Source organism: Orbicella faveolata, unplaced genomic scaffold, assembly GCF_042242905.1.
Source record: "Orbicella faveolata isolate gen_17 unplaced genomic scaffold, um_ofav_v1 contig_24, whole genome shotgun sequence".
Taxonomy (NCBI): Eukaryota; Metazoa; Cnidaria; class Anthozoa; order Scleractinia; family Merulinidae; genus Orbicella; species Orbicella faveolata.
In genome coordinates this window covers 3,716,788-3,738,248 of record NW_028301552.1, presented here as the reverse complement: position 1 = coordinate 3,738,248, position 21,461 = coordinate 3,716,788, and the positions used below count along the sequence as shown (strand labels likewise).

General features: G+C 40.2%; 3 protein-coding genes across 4 annotated transcripts; 2 read left to right on the top strand and 1 right to left on the bottom strand.

The window, feature by feature from the left end:
- Positions 1–76: 76 nt before the first annotated feature.
- LOC110042433 (uncharacterized) lies at positions 77–3,185 on the top strand. Its single transcript, XM_020747804.2, has 4 exons — positions 77–455; positions 906–1,002; positions 1,470–1,605; positions 1,909–3,185. The coding sequence occupies exons 2-4, from the start codon at positions 927–929 to the stop codon at positions 2,129–2,131; spliced, it is 435 nt and encodes a 144-aa protein (XP_020603463.2). The 5' UTR covers positions 77–455; positions 906–926; the 3' UTR covers positions 2,132–3,185.
- On the bottom strand, positions 3,054–14,673 carry LOC110042431 (uncharacterized). 2 transcript variants are annotated; one of them, XM_020747800.2, is made up of 11 exons: positions 14,622–14,673; positions 14,502–14,545; positions 13,517–13,645; positions 13,204–13,300; positions 12,431–12,553; positions 12,048–12,093; positions 11,660–11,773; positions 10,954–11,448; positions 7,321–7,603; positions 6,336–7,222; positions 3,054–5,632 (listed from the first exon to the last, which is right to left on the bottom strand). In XM_020747800.2, exons 1-11 carry the CDS (start codon positions 14,625–14,627, stop codon positions 3,594–3,596), a joined length of 4,263 nt encoding a protein of 1,420 aa, XP_020603459.2. In that variant the 5' UTR covers positions 14,628–14,673; the 3' UTR covers positions 3,054–3,593. The 2 variants fall into 2 exon arrangements, with proteins under 2 accessions (XP_020603459.2, XP_020603461.2); XM_020747802.2 differs by having other exon boundaries at positions 12,048–12,090.
- LOC110042432 (uncharacterized) lies at positions 14,636–20,799 on the top strand. Its single transcript, XM_020747803.2, has 6 exons — positions 14,636–14,857; positions 14,994–15,105; positions 16,090–16,247; positions 16,697–16,760; positions 18,345–18,406; positions 19,057–20,799. Exons 1-6 carry the CDS (start codon positions 14,651–14,653, stop codon positions 19,318–19,320), a joined length of 867 nt encoding a protein of 288 aa, XP_020603462.2. The 5' UTR covers positions 14,636–14,650; the 3' UTR covers positions 19,321–20,799.
- The last annotated feature ends 662 nt before the right edge of the window (positions 20,800–21,461 follow it).

The window sequence follows — 21,461 nt, the reverse complement described above, 5'->3', positions numbered from 1 at the left end:
CGTCAAGATGTATAAGTTATTCGACCTTGCAGAGTGAAACTGAAGAGGTTGCGTCTCTTTACTGACAGGGTAAGCCTATGAAAAGTTACGTTCTCGGCGTGACCGGTCAATTCTCTGAGGTGCAGTGTTTGGTTTTTAGTCGGTTTCACTCCGCATGGAATTGTCCGTGGTCAAACCGTGCCGAAAAACAATGCGTTGTCATGGATCTTTATAGGTAATGAAACTACTTTCACAAAGCCTCTCTCCGATTATAAGTGGGTATACTGGTGAAGTGTTGAAGCAATCTGATATTTGCCAAATGCTGAGAAGAAGAAACCTCAGAGGACTGGTATGGTATTCAGAGAGAGAGAAGAACTACTCGTGGTTGCTTCGTACCACAGAAACTGGCGTCAGTTGCCGAGACTAATAAGGGGCCAAAAGGGTTCAAAGGCTCTCTTTTACTACTAAACTTAAAGGTACAATTAATAATGACGCTCGAGTCACACAAAACACTTGAAATCAATTTCTATGTGGTACTTACAGCATGAAAGATTAACTTTGCTGCCGTGTAAACCTAGAGTAAAGCTCTCGACAAGATAATCGTGTCTCTCGCAGTCGTAAATTTCAACAAAAGCAGCTTTACGCTGCTTTTTCATTCTTTAAAAGCTGATCTTCAGTTTATACCAGAATTATGCTCACGTTTTCAGTTTTCTTAAGATAATCATGTCTCTCGCTGTCGTAAATTTCAACAAGAGCAGCTTTACGCTGCTTTTTCATTCTTTAGAAGCTGATCTTTATACCAGAATTATGCTCACGTTTTCAGTTTTCTTAAAGGGACTAAAACGAACTTAAGTTAGCTTGAAGTTCTGTTCTGCCAGCTTCATACGCTGTTTACGTCAACAACTCACTTACCCTTGTCACTGCAGGTCTTACAAGTTGTGGTTTAGATGGATAGTTACACTGCACGCATAACTTGGATGCTACTCGGCCTGTTAGCTACTTTTTCTCAATGTAATTGTGAAGGTAAGAAGCTTATGTGCGGTAACTGTTGAGAAACTGACCGAGTAGCCGTGAAAAATAGCCTTCATATAGTGATTTCAGCTGATTGCGGCAAGATAAGACAGTCTCACGATGGCGGGGAAGGCCATGTTGGAAAGGCAAGTACACGATTAAGATTAAAGTTGGAACACTTGTACACTTGTACACGACAGATAGTAATAGTAGAAAACAATTCTGATCAGTTGTGCAAGCTGAGTCAATCTCTCAGTGAGTAAATCAATCACTGGATCAAAAGATCCACGATAATTGGACGAGGAGGTACTTCACTTCAAATCCTCCTCCATTCCCCCACCCAAAAGAAGATCCTTCGTGTACCGGAGTAGTCGCACACTGTATTATCGAACAAAAGAGACTAATATGCAATATGCGATTCTTGACGCAAAGATCGGTTTTTGAGCAACTAAGGTATTTTTCTCACTTATTTTATCCAGGAAATGCTATTTCTGACGCACACTACAAAACACTGGTGTCCCTGTGCATCGCTATAATACTCCTGTTTGGCGCCTGGCTAGTTATTCTCGTTGAGGTCTTAATTTATTGCTGCCGTCACCACTTAAGGAAAAACAGGTTCGTCTAGATTACAAACAGTTTGGTCCAGATTAAGAGCTCTGTTTCACATGATCACCGTTCAACGGTAACCTTAGAGACTCTTATTCCACCTAACTTCGTCCCCAGGACTTTTCTTTTGAGGTTTTCCGCGTCTTCCAAACTTCCAGGGAAAGCCCTGGCGAAGTGGTTGTCTTCTTCTCTTAATGTTTTATTTCATGGAGATATGTCCGTATATTTTGTGAATCTGCTGTTAAGTATTTTTTTTGTATAATTTTAAATACTTCCTTATCACTCTTGCTTTCAACTTGTCTTTTTTTCAAGAAATGTCGTGAGCCATGCAGACCAGCTAGATGCGTCAGAGATGACTCAGTGGGACTCGGCACCAGAGGCCGTTCTGGTGCAATCGCACAAGATGCCAGTCTTGACAGGATGCAATAAGTCCATCCAGACTGAGTTCCTTCTGAATAAGGCCCTAGTGGCGCCAGAGAGACCCTCGCACCGCCTTCCTCCCATCAACATATTTGAAAATTCAGACGTTCAGTAATTTGTTGAGTTCTAAATAATTCAAAAATCAATACAGTTAGAGCCGACAAGCTCCGTTTTATGCAAATCCTCGTTCAGCTTTCGTGAAGATTCTGATTTTGATTATCCAATCAAAGAATAGCGCGATTACTTAAGTGCACACCGAACGTTCTCACGCTAGTATGGCGAAATCATTTTTGGTAACGTCGAGCCGGTTCAGCCAGGGCTACGAGACCAATATGCCATATTCGTATTCTCGGTATTGGACTGGCACTAGCTTGCGATGAAGGCTTCTGCCGGGAATATCATTAAAAAAAAGATCAAGACCCCCGCATTAGCCTCAGTTGCAAGCTAGTCCCAGTCCAATGCCGAGAAAGCGAATATGGTTTATTCCCTGTCTATCGCCATCATCTGGTTCTTGTTTCCTCGACCGAATCCGACTGCTACCCATTCCCCTATTTATACATTTTTGGGGGAGAGAGGATTGTATAGCGGCTCTCAGTTTCGCTTCCAATCTTTTGTCACTTCAAAAACACATAAATAAATAGACGACTCAGCGACCCAATACGAACAAAAGGTGGCTCTAGAAGACAGACGATTTCACGGGCTAGATTCTTGGACTCGGATATTCACTACTTCAACGCCGGTTTCCCTCCCGAAAATGCGCAATTGTGAATCTCTACCTAAAACTGTTTGATTACAGCACCCGCAGGCATTCTATAAACGTATGGATGTCACTTCTAGCTAGAACTTTTACCTAAATTCCCTATGTTAAAATCTGATGATGTTCCATCATGTCGCGCATCAAACAATGTTCACATATGGGACGACAGCGACGAGTCAGACAATTTTTTTTCTTTCACTTGATTTCCGGAGGTACACCCGGAAGCCAAGTCGCAGAGAGGAGAAAGTTGGGAGACCGGTCTAAAGCAGTTAACACAGAGTTTTGTTTTATAACTTTTTTTTTTGTTTTATTACTTAATTCTGCATTGATGTTCCTTCGTGGTAAAATAAGCTGTCGTTGTTGTAAAGATCAGTGTCTAACGCAACCTGAATAAACTTTAATGTTACCCTTCTGCTCTCGTCCAACTCAAGCTTGTCTTATTTACAATGGCACCTTTTACGACGAAACACAAAACAACTATTTTTTTGGACAGTCGCCGTGCAAAAAAACGGCTGTTCGGTACGAAACAACATTCCTTGCTAGTGGCAAAATCTTGAACGACCACGGTCAAGTACAACTGGATGTGCCAATACTAACTTCAGTTTAAAGATTGAGCCATAAAATATCTGAACAATGCGATAACCAAACAATGATTGCTAACACTGGAGACTAAGCGACCAAGATGGAAAAAGATCTCACACCGCTCTTAGAATCTGTCAAGAACGTCCACTGAAGACTAATTAAAACTCAGTTTTCTCGGTCGAACAATATCCCGTTCAGTACACAACAGCGGCGTGGCCTGGGCCAGAGCCATACCTGTTTACTTTTTCTGCCGATTTCTAGTAACTCTTTTAGTGATTGTTGCAGTTGATTCCACCGGCGCGCTTTTCCTAGACGCTCTTTTCTGAGGCACTATAGAATCTACCTCCACAATATTTCCTTCCGCAGTCAGATTGTCCAATTCCTGTGGTAGCTCAGTAGTTTCTTGAGTCGTGAGTGTGGATTTGTTCCTGCGAGTTCGCCTTGAAGAAGCACTACCTTCAGGGGGGTCGGGTTCAGCTACCGACAACTGAGCATCTCCTGTTGTTGTGTCTTCGTTTGAAGCTGAAGATCTGCGCCGAGATTTCCGTGTTGGTGGTGTCTGTTCAGCTTCGCCTACTGTGGGTGTATCAGACTGGGTTGTTTCAAGTTTGCGCAAGGCTGGTGATTTTCGAGACCTCGTTTGACGCTTGCTAGCAAGTTCCTCTGTTGTCGTCGACGCATCGGACTCCTGGGACTCATGAACGTCAACTCGACTACTAACCGATGCATCTTCGCTTGAAGCCGAAGATTTCCGAGATTTTCTTGTCCGGCGGTTGGCCTTCTCTTCAGCCCCCAACGAACCGTTTGGGGCTATTACTTTCTGCTCAACCAACACAGATGGCTGGTCATCCGTGAGTTTGTTGTCGCTGGGCATGTCACTTTCTAGCGTTTGAACTTGATTGCTGTCGGCTTTCTGCTCAGTGTCTGGCGCGTCAGATTCTTGCGGTTGCAGCTGTACGGATTTTCGTGTTTGGCGATGGCTAGCAGTTTTAACGCTTTCCTGTGAAACATTTCTCGGTGCTGATCTACGAGTTCGGCGATTGCTCGTGGTCTTTTCATCTTCTTGTGCTCCGTCCTCCTCCTGTACAGTGACTGTAGACTCTTCTGTTTGAGGATCAGTTTTAGTTTCACTTGCTGTTAACTCTTCTGGCTCTTGCGGTATCTGCGCAGATCTCGTTTGGCGTCTACTGGTGCGTCTCTCTGTGGTGGGCTTATCAGGTTCTTGTGTCACTGTCGTAGACTCCGTTTCACTTTGATCAAGGTTACTGCCATCAGCTGTTGACTCGTCATCACCATGATCAGGCTGGGTGACGCCTCTTTTGGATCGTCCTACCCTGGGACTTGTGGTAGTCATTTCTGTGTCTTCCCCTTGGCTTAAGACAACTGGATTGTCTACTAACATATTTTCATCTTCGAGCTCCTCATTTTCTTCACTGTGGAGTTCCTCTACAGTCAAATTTTCTGCTGCCACTCGTAGTGACTTTCTGACTGATGGTCCGGGAACTTCCTTTTCAACGCTTTCCTGCTTTCGTTTTCTGCCTCGTGTGGCCCTTCCACGCTGTGGGCGAGCTGTGGCACTGGGAACAACAGGAGCAGCCTCTGCTTCCGAGGAGGAGGGCAAGCTTTCACTGGGTACGTCCTGCGAATCACTTTCAGTCTGAGGAACAGCACTGCTCTGACTCAACACATCTGATGATTCACCCATCTCACCGTCACTCGCTACAACACCTCCATGCACTTCATTGTCTTGGACAGCTCCAATCTCCAGCCTCTTTACCCCTCTGCTGGGTGGTCGGGTCTTTTGGGATAGTCTTGACCTTCCAGTCACTGCTGCAGCTTCCTCCTCGCCTGCTGTGGAGTCTGTATCATCTGTAGAGGTAGTAGGTTCAGATTTTCGAGATCGTCGCGTCTGTCGAGTGGAGGCTACAGCTCTAGGAGGCGGCAACTTGTTTTGCTGTTTAGATCGTCCAGGACGACCACCTCGAGTTGGAACTGTCTTCTTGAGACTTGTTTCCGTGGTCTCTGGTAAATCATTTTCAACATCTTCATTGCCTAGATCTTTCTTGGAGTCGTGGCCAGTTTCAACGGCAACATTGTCTATCAGGTTGCCGGTTTCAGCATTATGTTCATGGACTGGAATCTGTGGCTTTTCATTGATATCCGCTGGCATTGGCTGTGATGACGAAACAGAATGTGCTAGTACCGAGGTGTTCACTGGCGAATCGGCAATTTTCGTTTCCTCTAATGACTGGGTGATAATGACATTAGGGCCAAAACCTGGTGGGAAAAAGTAACATAGGAATGAAAACGAGAAAGATAAAAGGCTACATATCTCTTCATGCACTTTGAATTTTGCCACTCTACAGAGTTCTCAGATTCAACACAATTCATAACCTGTGTACACGTAGCGTCTCAGATTGGTTGATGCTTGTGCCTGAAAATATCAAAACCTAGCTGCGATCAGAGACACTACACTGATTTTCACAGAGCTTAATGTAATTTAGGCAAAGTTGGGAGCTGGTTGGCTTTATAGCTCAGTTGGTAGACCACTGCACCGGTATTGCAGAAGTCATGAGTTCCAATTCCGTTCAAGCTGCCGTTCAAATTAGCCTCGTTTCATGTATATCTATCTACAATCCAATTTCTACAATCTCACACTGGGCCTTAAATTTCACAACTGCTTAAGTTGTGTAAAAAATTGCGATGATCAATCATGTCTTCACTTGTATCTTCACCATCTATGGGCATATTATGAAGTCACAACGTGACCAGCTCCCCATTGGCTTGGTAGCTCAGTTGGTAGAGCACTGCACTGGTATCGCAGAGGTCATGGGCTCAAATCCCGTTCAAGCCTGAATTTTTTAAGGCTTTAATTTCACAACTGCTTGAGTTGTGTATATAACTGCGAAGATCAATCATGTCTTCACTCTTCTCATTGTTACAGCTGTTACTGCCTTATTAGTGAAGGTGCAACCAGTACCTGTATCATCATCACCAGGTGGTTTTTCGTCATATTCTGGCATGCTTTGTCCCTCATCTGTCAGTGCATTAGGTTCCTCAGTGTCCTGCTGATGAAGCATCTCAATGTCTGCTGCAGTGGTCCCAAGAACTTCCTTTTGAAACTCTTTCATCAGCTTCTTCTCGTGGCGGACACGAGCCTTTGCTAGGTCGATCTGATTTAACACCATCTCAAATCTCGCAGCTGCTACTTTACTGATTTCACCTTCAACAGTCTGTTCAGCACTTGGCTCCTGCTGGGATGGAGTGGCTCCTGGTGGCACTGACATCCCACTGTGTACTACAGGCTGGTACAAAGGGCGTGGAGCCCTAGCCCTCAGAGGAGTCACAATCTGTGGTGGTGGCTGATAGGGTCTTCCAGTGGGAGGTAGGAGGTACCCTGTAGAAGCGGGAGGGTAGTGTGGACGGGTGGGGTATGTGGGGCGTGTGTAACTTCCCCAAGCAGTTGCAGGTGGAGGGATTGTGGGAACAGCTGGTGGGAGATAGCCTGGAGGTGGTGTCCTAGGGGGTGGTACAACAGGAGGAGGTATCCCAGGGGGCCGTATACCAGGAGGAGGAATCCCAGGGGGTGGTATACCAGGAGGAGGAATCCCAGGGATTGGTATACCAGGAGGAGGAATTCCAGCGAGTGGTATACCAGGAGGAGGTATCCCAGGGGGTGGTATACCAGCAGGAGATATCCCAGTGGGTGGTATGCCAGGTGGGGGCATTCCAGGTGGAATTGTCCCAGGGAGAGGTATCCTAGGGGGTGCTACAGCCGGTGAGTAGGGAGAATATGATCCTGCAGGTTGGGGGATTGCAGGAGGGTGATAATATGAACCATAATAACTGGGGTAGGTAGGTGAATAGCTGAGGAAGGAAAAGGAAAAGAATAATATTAACCAAAAATTCATGGTAAATCAGATTACTAGATATTGATTGACCCTAGCAGGGATCCTTCAACTTACCCATGGTAGGGTACAGGTGGAGGCAGCCCCACAGGGGGTGGGTATCCTGGTGGTAACACACTTGGTGGGGGGTAGCGTGGGTAAGCAGTAGACGTCATGTAAGATGCAGGACGTGCCTGATAGGGCACTGACGCAGTTGATGTGTAGGAGGCAGCAGTAGTGGCAGCGGGTGCAGATGTTGTAGGTTGCAGTCCAAAGATTTCTTCAAGGTTAGTTTTTGACCAGTTAAGGTTGAAGCCATATCGACACTTCTGGCACTGGAATGATGGAGGTTCACTGTCACCTAAAGTTCATTACAACAACAACAGGAGATCAAAACAGCAAGTTACTTTGCTAGTACAACTTTGGCATGACAAAAAGCATATTCAAAATCAAACAAGATGGAAAAAAGGAATAACAAACACAATATAGTTAAAGTAACAAAGGTAAAGGCAGTAAAAATATGATACAAAATAAAGTCATAACCTAGTGACTTACAAAACTACACTTTTAACAGTTTATCTTTCAAGTCAACACATGGTTTCTGATACTACAGCATTTTCTTCTGGGAATCTTTTCAACTGCTACAGAAAAGATCCTCTAATTTGCTACAAGCAATCAGGTCAAAGATGTTTTGGCCAATATAATTAAACACCAGACCTAGTGGTGATTTGCTAAACAGCAGTATTCCTGCAGGTGACAATGATGGATTTTATTCTTGAATAACCAGGGAAAACAAAACTGGTTTTGAATTATTGTGGATTCATGGTTTAATAAATCAAGGTAAAATTATTAGTATTTGAATGAATCAAAATGTGAAGGGGACCATGTTTTTTCTGAATTATCAGGAGGTTCAATAAATAATTGAGGGTTTAAGAAATGGAGATTCCAGTGTATTTGGGTTTGGCCTTAAAAAAATGCTTTGCTTGAGAATGACTACTTCAGTAGGGGCCATAGCTTGAATCAAGAGTCGACTGGGTGAGTACATTGGTAAATAATCTGGTCACCATTAAGACTTACAAATTTTGTAAATACAAAATATTCACAGGATCACTTAATGTTCAAACAGGAGATGCAAAAATGCATGTATGTTCTGTAAGTACAAAGAATTTTCGAAGACATTATCAGCCAAGGAAGGTTTTTCCTTTTCCTTTGATTCACATTGGCTGTCAAAGTCAATTTATATTAATTTTGTAAGATGTTAACTTTGAGAGTTTATTGGCATTATCCCAAGTAACATTCCTAGGCAATCAAGTAGGTAGTGTAGACCAACTGAGAAACATGAGTTTTTTTTCAGATGTTTAAGTTTAAACCATTTGGCAACACAATGTTGCATGACAGTGTCATTTTCCCCAAAAATAAAACGAAACTTCCCAAGAAACAAAATTTACAGTGAATAAAATATTAGAGTCTAAAATTTAGAACATGTTAGGACATACTGTAAACTGCTGGTAATAAGCCCTGGGCTTATACAACTTCATAAGGGGATCTGGATGGGCTTACAGTGGGGGGTGGGGGCTTTCGGCATAAGCTATAGCAGTGTTATATTAAATAAAATTAAATAACAATATTTAGAGAAGAAGCCACATCAGCCTTAGCTGGTTTTCATGTGGGTCCTGAACTGGAATTTGGAGTTGTTGGTTTTTGTGGAGGGAGGAAAACTGGAGAACCCGGAGATAAAACCTTAGAGCAAGCTGAGAACCAACAACAAACTCAACCCACATATGGCACTGGGCAGGAATCGAACCTGGGCCACATTGGTGGGTGGTGAGTGCTCTCATCACTGCACCACCCCTGCTCCCTCAAGGGATGGTGTTGATTAAAATGTTTTACATCTGGGGGGGCGGAGGTTTTAATTGGAAGTAATATTTTGTTTGCAGGTAGCTGGGCCTAAAACCGGGGAAGCTTATAAGTGGGAAGGCTTATGAGCGGCAATTTACAGTATGTTGTGGATAATAACCAGAAAATTATGTTAGCCCATTGTGCCTGTTGACCTCTTGTTTTTCATAAACACCGTTTACAATGCAGATGCATATTTCTGGATGCAATCTTGACAGATTGGATTCAAATGACAAAAAAGGCATTTGCAACAAAGAAGCTATCATTCCTTTCCATCATGAGGTTAGAATTTCAAAATGTCTTTCAGGCATGTATGCATGTGAGAATAAAACTTTGACAGTTCTCCCTCTTTCTGTTTCTCCCAGTTTCTTTTTCTGGCCTTTTATTTGCCTGTCTTCATCTCAGGGAGGTTTCTACCCAAATATCAAGGGAAGTAAACAGTTCCACAAAACAAAAAAAGGTGCTAATGACACCAAAAGGTCAAGTTTTTCTCCCCTTCTGTGTCCAAGGCAGCTGTATCACTAATTATCTTCTGATTATCAAAAGCATTGTGCATGGAAAGGGATTATGTTACAGGTGGTTTATGGACCATAGTCCTTTTACAGCTGGAGTGGGAGTCAATGGCTTAAAAATCCTAAGTGCATTGGCAAAAATCAAATCTACTCAAGACAGCGCATTCATCATGCAGAAATGCATGGTGTAAAAATAGGCCTACTAGATAGGGAGTTGCTGAGGGCATATTTTGTGGAACAGCTAGGACACCTTTGCTTATTCATCCATGACTGGGTAAATCAGAGGGTTTTTAACGAAGGAATGTAATATTGCTATTAATGTATTCTGTTTTGAACAAAAGAAATATGGGAATCTTGATGAAAAAGGTTCATAGGTGTTAAGAAATATGGAGCCAATTGATTGCACAGTGTACATGGAACAGCATGCATCATTAACACTAAAGTTAAAGGAATTCTTTAACCCGAATGACTCTTTTGTACTTGACCTCCCATAACTAGGTGAGGCCCTAAGAACCCAGTGTTTCAACCAGAAAATTCTACTTGAGGGCCAAGGTGGCTCGTGAAGACCTTTTTTAGGGGCCAATTTTTTAGGAAGGGAGCCAATAAATTGAAAGCTACGGAAGGAAAAAATGCATCGGGGAACCAAGGAAAATAAAGCAGTTTATTAGGATCTATGATAAAATTTAATAGTAAATGCTTTTTGAAGTGTTTCTACTCAATAAAGTTTCTTTAGAATCAGATACTAGTATGAAGGATCTGTGCATTGCATGAGAACAATCCTTAGGAATACATGACATGGTCAATGATCAAGGGTTTGCATTGCATTATAGGGCGATTCAGCCATTTGGAAGTTTTTCGATGTACTCAGAGAATCAATACAGGCAAAGCAAAAGGTTGGATTGACTTCTTTTCTTTTGTTGAAAGTTTTAGAAGCAAAGATGGGATGGTTTTTAAAATACTATGTTTGAGTTTAGCCTGCAGTCTTGTAAAAGGAAAGGGCCAAATTGGCCCTTTTTTCGTTTTTCTGGGGGCCATCTCTGATTGCAACGTGGGATTCCTGCCATGGTGTGCTCTGGCGGAAACACTGAGAACCATAAGAGGATCCCTCTTAAATGAGAGGTAGGCATCGCATTACAGCAGGCTATGAATGAGAAAGCATTTGCAGGTAACTCAGATCAAGACTCAGACAACAGTTGTAAATAAATATTGCAACAAGGAGAAGCCCCAATGTATTTAAGACTCAGTTTTGTTCTAATTATGGCCATGCTTTCCCTACTAGTTGTTCTGGCTTTATGCACCTCACCTTTAGCCATTTTAAAAGCATGATTTCTCTTAAGTAACTCCTGAAGACTCTGTGGTAGCTCAGTATCTTTGGTGTTTTCCGACACTATAATGATATATTTGACATCAGACGCACTGCAGTAAGGGCAATGACCAGTAGATGACACAGGGTAAGTATTTGCTGTTGATGATGACACTGTGTTGCTAGAGTTCGAATGAGATACAGCCCCGGTTGCTGATGTTGTTACAGTGGTGGTTGAGCCAATCACATCACTAGATGAAGTATTTTGTTCCGAAAAATGCTCAGAATCAGAAGGAGCTGATGGAGCATCAGTCTCTTCATTTTCATTGTCATCGGTATCATCATGGTGGTTTTCCTGGGAAAGCTTTTGCTGCTCTTTTGCAAGCATTTGTTTGATGAGTTCTTCCTCGTCAAGTTCGTCATCATCATCATCATCATCATCATCCCGCTCATCATCATCGTCTTCCTCAGTTTCTTCCTCCTTGTCTGACGAACCTGAAAAAGGTGTATCATCAATATCACTACTCACAAAACTACTGCCTTATAGTACTCTCTGTAGATAAGTTAATCATACAGCACATTGTTGATGCAAAGCTTTTGAAGGAAATAGTTGACTTAGTTACAAAACATAGTGAATGTACATGATCAGAAGTAAAGAAACATGTCAGTAAAATAAGGCAATGTTATTACAAAAGAACATACATACTTTGCATGACTGAAGTTTGAGTCAGATTTCTTTCATCATCACTTTTTTCTGCTCGAAATTCATCCAAAACTTGCATTGAGTTATCAGAAGATTCATCTTGACTTGATCTTTCAACTTTTGTTTGAATACGAATGAAAAAGAAGTTACAAATAAACTGTCAGTACCTAGAAGTTGGATGATGTAATTTGCTCATCTACAAATGGGACGAAAGGAACAAAAGTGTGCTACTTCACTACCAATCACACCATAAATCATAGTAAACATAAAAACATGATTAAACAAAGGCACTATTACAAACGTGTACAGAACAATCTCTACACAAATGCAGATAAATACAGTTATATGGAAAACTTGCAGATGAAACAAAACAAACAAATAAATAACCAACCTTGAATGCTGCTTTCCCCTGAGCTTGAAACAGGATTTATTGCCTTCTTAGAGTGAAATGAATGGAAGAAAGATATCATGTTTGATCATCTATTCCACAACAGCCATGGATACTCACAATAAGGTATGATGGACTTGGACAGCTTTGACTTTAATCCAACGCAAAAGCCACATTTTGTTTTGGTGATTGACATACAGTGTATTGACTGCCTGCACTAAAAACGTTACTCCTTTAACAGGTAACAAGATATTTTTACATATTTTTTTTAAACCTACTAAACTGATGAAAAGATTTGGGATTGGACAAGCAGGAGTACAGTGACCACATTATTGCAAAAGAGCAAAACAAAAATACCCAAAGGATTGATGACTCAAGTTACAAACCTGTACTGGCTTGTCCAGAGATTCTAAAATCTGATTCAGTGAGACATTGTCCCAGTTGACATTAAATCCAGCTCCCAGAGGGTCAGGCGGACAAAAACCTTGGCATAGGAATGTAGGTGGGTCCTGTGTGTATAATATGAAATACATGTAGGGAATGAACATTTACTCATATTGAACTGAAATATTTATAACATAGTCACTCTAGAGAAAGGTAGATTGTGGTGCACCCAAGTGTTGTTAGAGCATGCAAATTTCTACATGCCACATTGTGGATGAAAAGGGAGTTCCACAAAATTAAGATAGATGCTTCTGATAGCCATTACAACTTCATTTATGACATCATCTCACCAACCCTATCCATGACATGTGTGCTCCAGAAAATATCCAAACCCACCCCAGGGAGGGTTATTGGAAATAACAGGGGAGGGGGAGGGGGTCCAAAAAGCCAAACTTTTAAAGGAAAGTGTGAATAATAAGTTGAATTTCCAGAGGCATAGGGAAGGGGAAGGGGGTCAAACAAAAAACCCTCCATGGGAGGGATATGGGTTTTTTCCCCTGGAACAATACAATGTGAAATATGTTAATGGTGACAGTCCCAGACAAGTGACTGCCTTTTTGTCCAATTTAAGACTATTACCACCCTTTGTCATGATCCATCACTTCACAGGAAGATGTGTTGACCTCCTGAAGGAACACCTCTCTTGGTTATTTGCAGACTGCTCCACAACCTAGTCACTGACACTCTAGATCTGTTTTTATTCATGGTATCTCACCCGATATCCTTCCTTTTCTTGACTTGACCACAAAATAGCTCTTCCTTTAGCTATCAGCGTGTGAAGAATTTCAGGCATATCACCCATCGGAAACAATCTTAAGAGAAATATGTGTAACATATGAGATTAAATGTCTCAAATAGGGTACACCTGTACCTAAATAAATAAATTATACCTCACATAACATATTCGTAGTGACTTAAAATTTGATGATAGGGACAAGATAATGCCAAAACATCATGTACACTCTAGCATTTATATTTCTTTTAAAGAGTACACAGTGTCTAAAGAGTTTCCATTTACAAAAACATACTTATCCAAGATCACATAGAGCCTGTTTGAATTTCCGCAACGAGGACACAGACCATCTTGGGAAACTGTATACTTTGTTCCTCTCAAGTGAACCCCTTTAACCTTATCATCCATGTCCATGGCATAAACTCTGCAAAGTCAATTAAACTTACACAGTCAGATTATAAGAGGTTCCAGAGAACAAACATTTGAGCGTCTGCAGGAGTACCTGCACATGTAAGTTTTGTTACGCTTTCTTTGTCAAAATGATAGCTGATTTTTCAATATATCGCTGCATTTTAATAGAAAAATGTTTCGTGTAACAGCAGCACCAGGCAGTGGTATTTGAAGAGCACTCTCACTCTAGAAGTGAACTGCGTATTTTTGTTGTGTGTTTGGACATAGTGCAGCCTACAAGAGTTTTTAAATAACTAGATACCGGGTGGACTAAAATTTGTGTAGAATTTCCACAAAACATTATCAAATTCTTCTGAGAATAGTTGATCTCTGTTTAGAAATTTCAAGATAATTCTAACATAATTATTTTGGCTTTTTGTACCAATTATTGTTAGTGAATGTTTTAAGCTTGGACGTTCTATAAAATCTCGATTACGTTGTTGACAAAAAACAGTGCACATTAAATCAACATCCTTTGTGGTGCCTGAATGATTTGAACAACGATGATTGCGGTGTGCATCTGGGGGGAGAAAGATGAAGCGTGGTGACGGGGGGGGGGGGTTGTTAAATGAGATGACTTTGTCTTACCCCCGGGTCGTACCTCCCAAAAGATAAGCTTAAACCGAAATGCAACTTCATGGTATATTGCGGTACATAATGTGGACTTGTGGCGTTTATAAACAATGTGGAATCAAGCTAAAATAATACGTTGCTTCTTGTTTAAAGCTCAAGCTTATGTTTCTCAGTCTCGCCAGATTGCAGACGCTTGACCCAGTTGAGGGCTTCATCGTTTATCATGACTGCACTGGATAAATGAGAAAACAACTTACTCCGTCCCTCCCATGAATGCTTCATATGTTGATTGATCCACAGCCTACAGAAAGTGGAAGAATATTTAAGGAAAGGTAAAAAGAAATGACATATAGTTTCGACAACGAAGTTCAACTCACCGCCATGTTGATTACTATCCCATGGGGCAATGGGGCAACAAAAAAACCAGCTGCTCATGCGCAGTCTAAAAAAGCGCGAAAAAACAAAAATGGCGGACGAGGGAAGAGTTTCCGTAAACAGCAAACAAACGGTGCTGGTAATTCATGAAAAACTGAAAAAGGAGGTGCATCAGATAGCTGAGAAGAAGTCTTGGACTGTAAAACAGAAGGATGAATTCGAGAAGAAGCTCCTTGAGGTAGGGCGATCATTATGTTTTCCTAACAGACGAGAGTTGATCAATTTTATGAGTTTTGCAGAGCAAATAGATAAGCCTACATTGTACTTAACTTAACCGTAACTCTGATCGGATTTCTTGATCATGTTTGGTAAAGCTTTACAAAGAATCTGTCGAGGACAGGATCAAGGAAAACATAACTATCGGAGGACAAGGATGGGACAGCCCAAGCAGAGCAGAAGTTTCAAGCAGTTCGGCAGTTCAGGAAGGTAAATGCAAGCTTAATATAAATCTTACCAAGAAAAGCAAAAGATTGTTCAATGCTCTGGGGGTTGTTCTACACGGGAAGGTGCGGGGGAAGCTACGTTTTGGACAGGGTCGTCCAGGGGGTAGTGGTACACCAATTTACCTGAAAAGAAGAATTTATATTTTACACCCAAAATTTCACCTCAAATTCATGCCAAATGCCAAAGTTTGGAAAAACGAGGTATACTTTGTACCCATAAAAGTACCAATTTTGGCGGCAAAATACCGTATACAGTACTTAATTTAAAATCCCCCTGTATACCGTATACCCAAAAGTACTGGCTGACCCTGATTGAAACAGGAAAAATGCACACGTCAATTCAACTTTTACAAACACAAAAATGATAAATAAAATATCAGCAAGTGATTTTAATTTCCATTGCACCTCGAGCTAGAATTCCAGTACAAGTGCGAAGAGTACATGTACTTAATAATAATAACAATAGTACTTAAATGTTGTTCTTATTCATTAGTGAATTTTTTTAATACTTAATTTGTAAGCACAATAACTACATTCCTATTCTGTGGGAGATGTAGTAGCCTATATAAAAGTACCCTGCAGTCCATGCATATTTTGGATGCTCAGCATATCTCTGTGAAATGTTTGGTTGCCATCTTGAATTTTTGAAGCAAAGAAAGGTTGGGGAGAAAAAGAGTTTCTACCAAGGGGGTGGGTGACAGGTGGGAGGAATCAGGGGGAGAGGGAGGGGAAAACATTCTCTACCACCCCAGGTGGCATGGCGAAGGATTGTGAGTTCACAATGGTAACTTGTACTCCTTAATATTGCATAAGTCTCCCCTTGGTTTTTCTCTCACTTGCCTGTTTTTCTTCTGACTCCAAACCTGCCGAGAGCCTGGAACAGTAGGATTAGTAAGTCCTTGGGGATAGTATTCGAAATCAAAATTGTGCATATTATTTTGCCAATATTTTAATCAACAATTTTCAGAGATGGAACCTTTAAACAGAGACAGACTTGCACAAGTTCTTGCAATATGTTCTGATTTGGAAGATTTGATCAGAGGTACTGCAGGGAAACGTAAAAAGTATCCTCAGCAAATCGAAGAAGTGCTAAATAGAATACTTCAGCGTCGTAGGGAGATACTGGTAAGTTGATAGTGGCTAATTAAAAATAGGGTTTTGTATACAGTTTGTCAGTTGTTGATTAACTGGCCCTTGTTGAGAGGCTATGTTGGCAGTTTGGATGAGTTTTAGTAGCTGTTGCCGCTGTGGAGAGGTGGCCGTTGTAGAGAGGGTAAAATAAGAGTGAAATTATGGACTGTCCGCTGGGACCAGAAAAAGTGGGCGTTGTGGAGAGGTGGCCATTAGTGGAGGTTTGACTGTACTAATTATTAGTACAGTCATTTATTGTACTCAGGTTGGTTCCACAAAGAACGTTGTAATAAACAATCCAAGAACAATAATTGGCAAAAATTCAGTAACAGTTGATGCTCAACTTTCCTTCTCAGGTTTGCTGTGCTTGTGTTTAAGGTCATTTTTCAAAGATTTGGCTAAAGCATTGCATTCTAACTTGTAATAATGTGCTTTTTGTACAGGAAAAATATCAGCCCACAGTAAAAAGTGATTCATCTTTGAGTGGTTGCAATGTTATTACTCCGGGTGAGGTGGTATACATTTTTCAAGCATACTGAACTGTATAATATTACAGATAGGTATCTGAGTTTATTTTTTATATTAATTATTTTACACTTTGTAGAACAAGAAAGAAGGCAAGGGAGGCTGTTATTAAAGTGCCCGTAACATGAAAATTTTTAGTTTCCCATCTGATCCTATATTTCAGGCAATGAACTTCTGCAAAAAAATTTTTCGATTTGGATATAACGAGATTTTTCTAAATGAATTTTTAAAAACCTGAAAATCCTATTTTCTTGCGGTCGACCTGCGCCGCTGATCACTAGATCGACCTGCTCATAATTGGCCACATGACTGAATCTTGTGACGTAGGTTCAGGAAGCTTGCACTTTGCCTCAAGTGCACAAAAATACATTTTAGGAGTGACTATACAGAATTGTGTGTCATGGATGAAGAGTTATCTGGTACAGAAAGTGATAACACTGTGGAATACAGTCAAGATGAATTTGAAAATGTAGTGGACGCTGCAGAAGGCAAAGCATTTTACTGACAAAGCAGCTTACCGCATTGTTGCTTGTAGAAGGGCCGGAGTTAGCAGATTGTGAGGCTGTTGTTTCAGATTCTTCGTGTGCAGAAAGATCCCTTAGTCTAGCCTTCATGCCTCATGATCTATGACCATAAACCAAAACAGCGGCACGATATGTACTCAATAATACCTTCATTCAATTCAATTTTTTATTTACACTATAAACATAAATTAAACATAATTCTTACAGAAGAATTACAAAAGAATTAATAAATTAAAATAAAAAATAATTAAAATAAGAATTTATAGCAGAGTGATGCAAATACCTCGAGTATGTGTTGCGGGGGATATGATAAGAATTCTTACCATTTGCTGATCTCTACTCTTCTTGGTGGTTCTTGGTCACAAACTTCATAGCTAATATGCTTTGAAGGGAAGACACAAATGCCTACTTCATCTCTTTTTCACCCTCTACATATTTACCCCTGCTCAACTCAGCCTTGTGAGGTCATCATTTGTGAAATGCGTTGAACAGATCGACAAGATTTTTCCCAGTACCCAGTTTTTCCTTCTTTCAAAGATGAAGTTAACCACCACTTTCGCCTCCTCAGTTTATTGGGTCATGTTTCGCCAAAAAACAGAGTGCGATGAAGACTGATGTTGTTTTCTGAATCATTGATGTTGCTACAAAGAGCAGCAACACACCTTTCTGGCATTTTGTATGGACTATGAAGCTAAATTTACAGAGGTAAAACAAACTAGATAAGTCAAGTCTGAATTCACATGTTCCTGAATCTACATCACAGCTCATTCCAAACCAAGGGAAGACTGGTGTGAATGGTGGACCAAAATGGTAGCAAATTTGAACATTTTCAAAAACTTATAAAAATTTGCATTTTATCCAAATCAAAAACTTTTTTTGCAGAAGTTCACTGGGTGATATATAGAATCAGATGAGAAAATAAAAATTTTGTTGTTATGGGCACTTAAAATCCTCTAAGGCCTGCTGACTCTACCACTTGGACAATCAATGATAGCTGTTTGTGTTTTTTGATGTGCTATTGTTTGATCTGAATTTGTTGTAGATTTTGAGGAGTGCATTCAAAGATTACAAACAGCATCTTCTGACCTTACTCAGCTATCCAAGGTATGTATTGCAAGTAGTATTCCTTTAAGACATCAAAGAGTTATATTTGTTAATAAACTGTGAAGAATTATAATTTAAATTTTATTTCATACCATTACACAGTAGAACAGAGACAGAATGAGTTTGTGTTTCAAACTGAATAATAGTTGTGAGGGAACCTAAGCTTACAAGCCCCGTGGTTTTTTATTAGGTTCCCTTGCCATTTTGTTTTCTACCTTTAACATATTATATTGTAGTTTTGTATTTTCATTGTTATCTTGTATATTGATTTGTTTTATTTATTAATCATTGTATTATAATTCTATTTTTGTTTGTGTGGCAAAAAATAAAATAAAATAATAGTTCTTAGTGAAATTAAAGAAAATAGATCTGTAAAGTGTTAATAATATATAATAATAATATTAATATTAATAATAATAACTTTATTAAAGTGTCAATTGATTTCCTTTTGCTTTGAGTTTCTTGACCAAAATTATCTATCACAACCACCAAAATATCTCGCTTGTTTCATGTGCATGTATCTTGCAAACACACATCACCTCTATTATTATGATCACATAGAAAGTCAGTCAGGCCCTCTAAGTTAGTAAATCCATTTTTGACCTACAACTATTTAATACACGTATTTCCAACCTTCTGTTTCTTTTCAGTCCTTTCCAGAAATTCATAGTAAAGCTGATCGTTTGTGGCAAGCTGTTCAATCCCATGAGGCCATGCAAGAGTGCAAGACTGATGGCGTTTTGTTTGAAACAGACAATAACAACAAGAGTTTGAACTTGTCGTCTTCTGAACCTCAAGTATCACATGAGGACCAGACATCTGAAAGTTTACAATTAGTGGATTTTATGTGGTGGGGAAGAGAAAAACGGAAATCACACCCTCCTGTGAGATTTGATGCTGTTCAAAATACTTAACTCACTCCTCTGACAGCTGGGTTTTAATTTATTAGTAATGTTATTAGAGCAGTTATCAGTTGAGTGTTGTGAAACCAAAACCAAAGTAATCACTCTTCTCAGTCTGGTCAATCACACAGGACACAGACAATCCAGTGAACCAGACAAAACTCGAAATAAATACATGTAGCTCATAAGAAGCGTGGGAAAATGTATGTCAGTGTGGGTGGGTCACAATTGGTTCTAGTTTTCCTATTTGGATGAAAAAGTGGTGCAAGGTTTTTTTAAACCAATCATTCAGCTTTGTTATGCAAATCAAATAAATGTTTGACACTCGAGTGAAAACTGCTCTATGGAATTGGTTATTTCACAATGAGTGTGAAAAATAGAATTACGATCTGTGAGCTGTTTTAGAAGCTACTTAGATTAAGAGTCCTACCTCAAGGATAAAGCAAACAATGAAATATGCAGAAGGAAGTTCAGGAGAGAAAACTTAAATTTTGTTAAAAGCTGTTTATTTTTGCTAAGTATCCAATACCAGTCAAAGTGTGCATTATTTTGCACTTAACATTTTTTTTATTTGTTTTGTACTTAACTAAGCAAAGAATTTTTAACATCATTAGATAAAGTAGGTGAAGAGTTGTTAATATTAATGTAGGCTGCCGTAACCATCAGATGTTGGGTGAAGATTTAAAAAAAGATCACAGAACAAAGGCCATCTGAGGATAAAATGAGGCACTGGGGCCATGGTTTTTTGTTACTTATTTTTTTTATGGACATGTTGTATCATCATGATGGTGTGACAGTTTTGGAGTAGTCAAATAATGTTGTAATTTTTTAATAAGAATTGGACAATTTAATTTCTCCAGCTAAGGTTAGCCAGAAATGGCATTTTCTAGACTGTGATATGAATAAGTGAGTTTGATGGATGAAAGCAAGTGAGGTCTTTTAAATTTCAATGTATTCAATTGTTCCAGTAGCAATCAAAATTAACTGTATTGATTATTCCATATTGAAATTTTTAAGCAGATCTGTTTGTCAACTCTAAACTAATTTATTATATCAAGCAAATGTAAGGAGGCACTTGTACCCTCTGCAGACCTTTATTTTCTCCCCTTATGTAATTCTTAAACATCCCAAATAACTTTCAATACTCCAAATCCGGCAATTCCTCTTTTTATCCGATCACCTTTTTCTAGTTAATCTTCGCTAATCCTATTCATCCATGAGCTGGCTTACAGGATACTTTGATTTCCAATGTGGCGTGAGATGAATGTGGGTGTTAGCTCTTTTGACAACTTTTAACACTCATTGTAGATCAAAAACAGCTATAACTAAACTCTTAGTCTTGGACTTTTAAAGTCCGCTAACCACTCTAAGTTTGAATCATGCAAACCTTCAATATTAATTTCATTTCGTTTTGGAACTAAAGGTTTCAAAATTTGGGCAACACAGTGAAAACTTCTACTTTTTATGAGTAAAAAATTAATGCACTTTAAATTTTACCATGCAGTTTTAAGCTTCCTTAAGCTTCTTGTCTCAACTCTTCTGCTGATCTTCTTTGCCAACATATGTTACTTAAACTACCTCATCAATAGTCATTGTTACTCTTGCTCACTGTGTATGAAGTTGTGGAATGGATGCCAGCAACCATATTGTAATCCCCTTTTTACCTTAGTAGTTCCTGTCTGGCTTCCTCCCAGGCGTTAGACTATGAGTAGTCCCTCTCTGGCTTAGGCTGTCAAGCGTGACGTGAAAGAAAACTGCGAGAAAAAAATGGCCATGTGAAATCCTGGGTGTGAGATGCTCGTCTCGCCACTAGGAGTTCGCAGGGCCAAATTTTTCTTGCAGCTTAGACTATGAAAAAAAGCGACAGGGACTACAAGCCTTCACAGTCAATTGATTTTGGTGCCATATCCGAAACGAATGGTCCAGAGTAGCCACACTTCTTCTTAGACCACGTGACCCGAGACGAATGACCGCGTGCAGTGAAATATCGAGGCTGTGAACTAGGCAAGTCCCAAGCTCCCTGTTTCCCACTCTGCAATGCCATTTTTCCTGCCCTACAGACCAGGATTGATTTTTCATGAGCTATCTCTGCAATGGTGTCTTAATTGTTCCCTGCGTCAGTTGTCAGTGTGGTCTGAAATCCCCATCAGGGG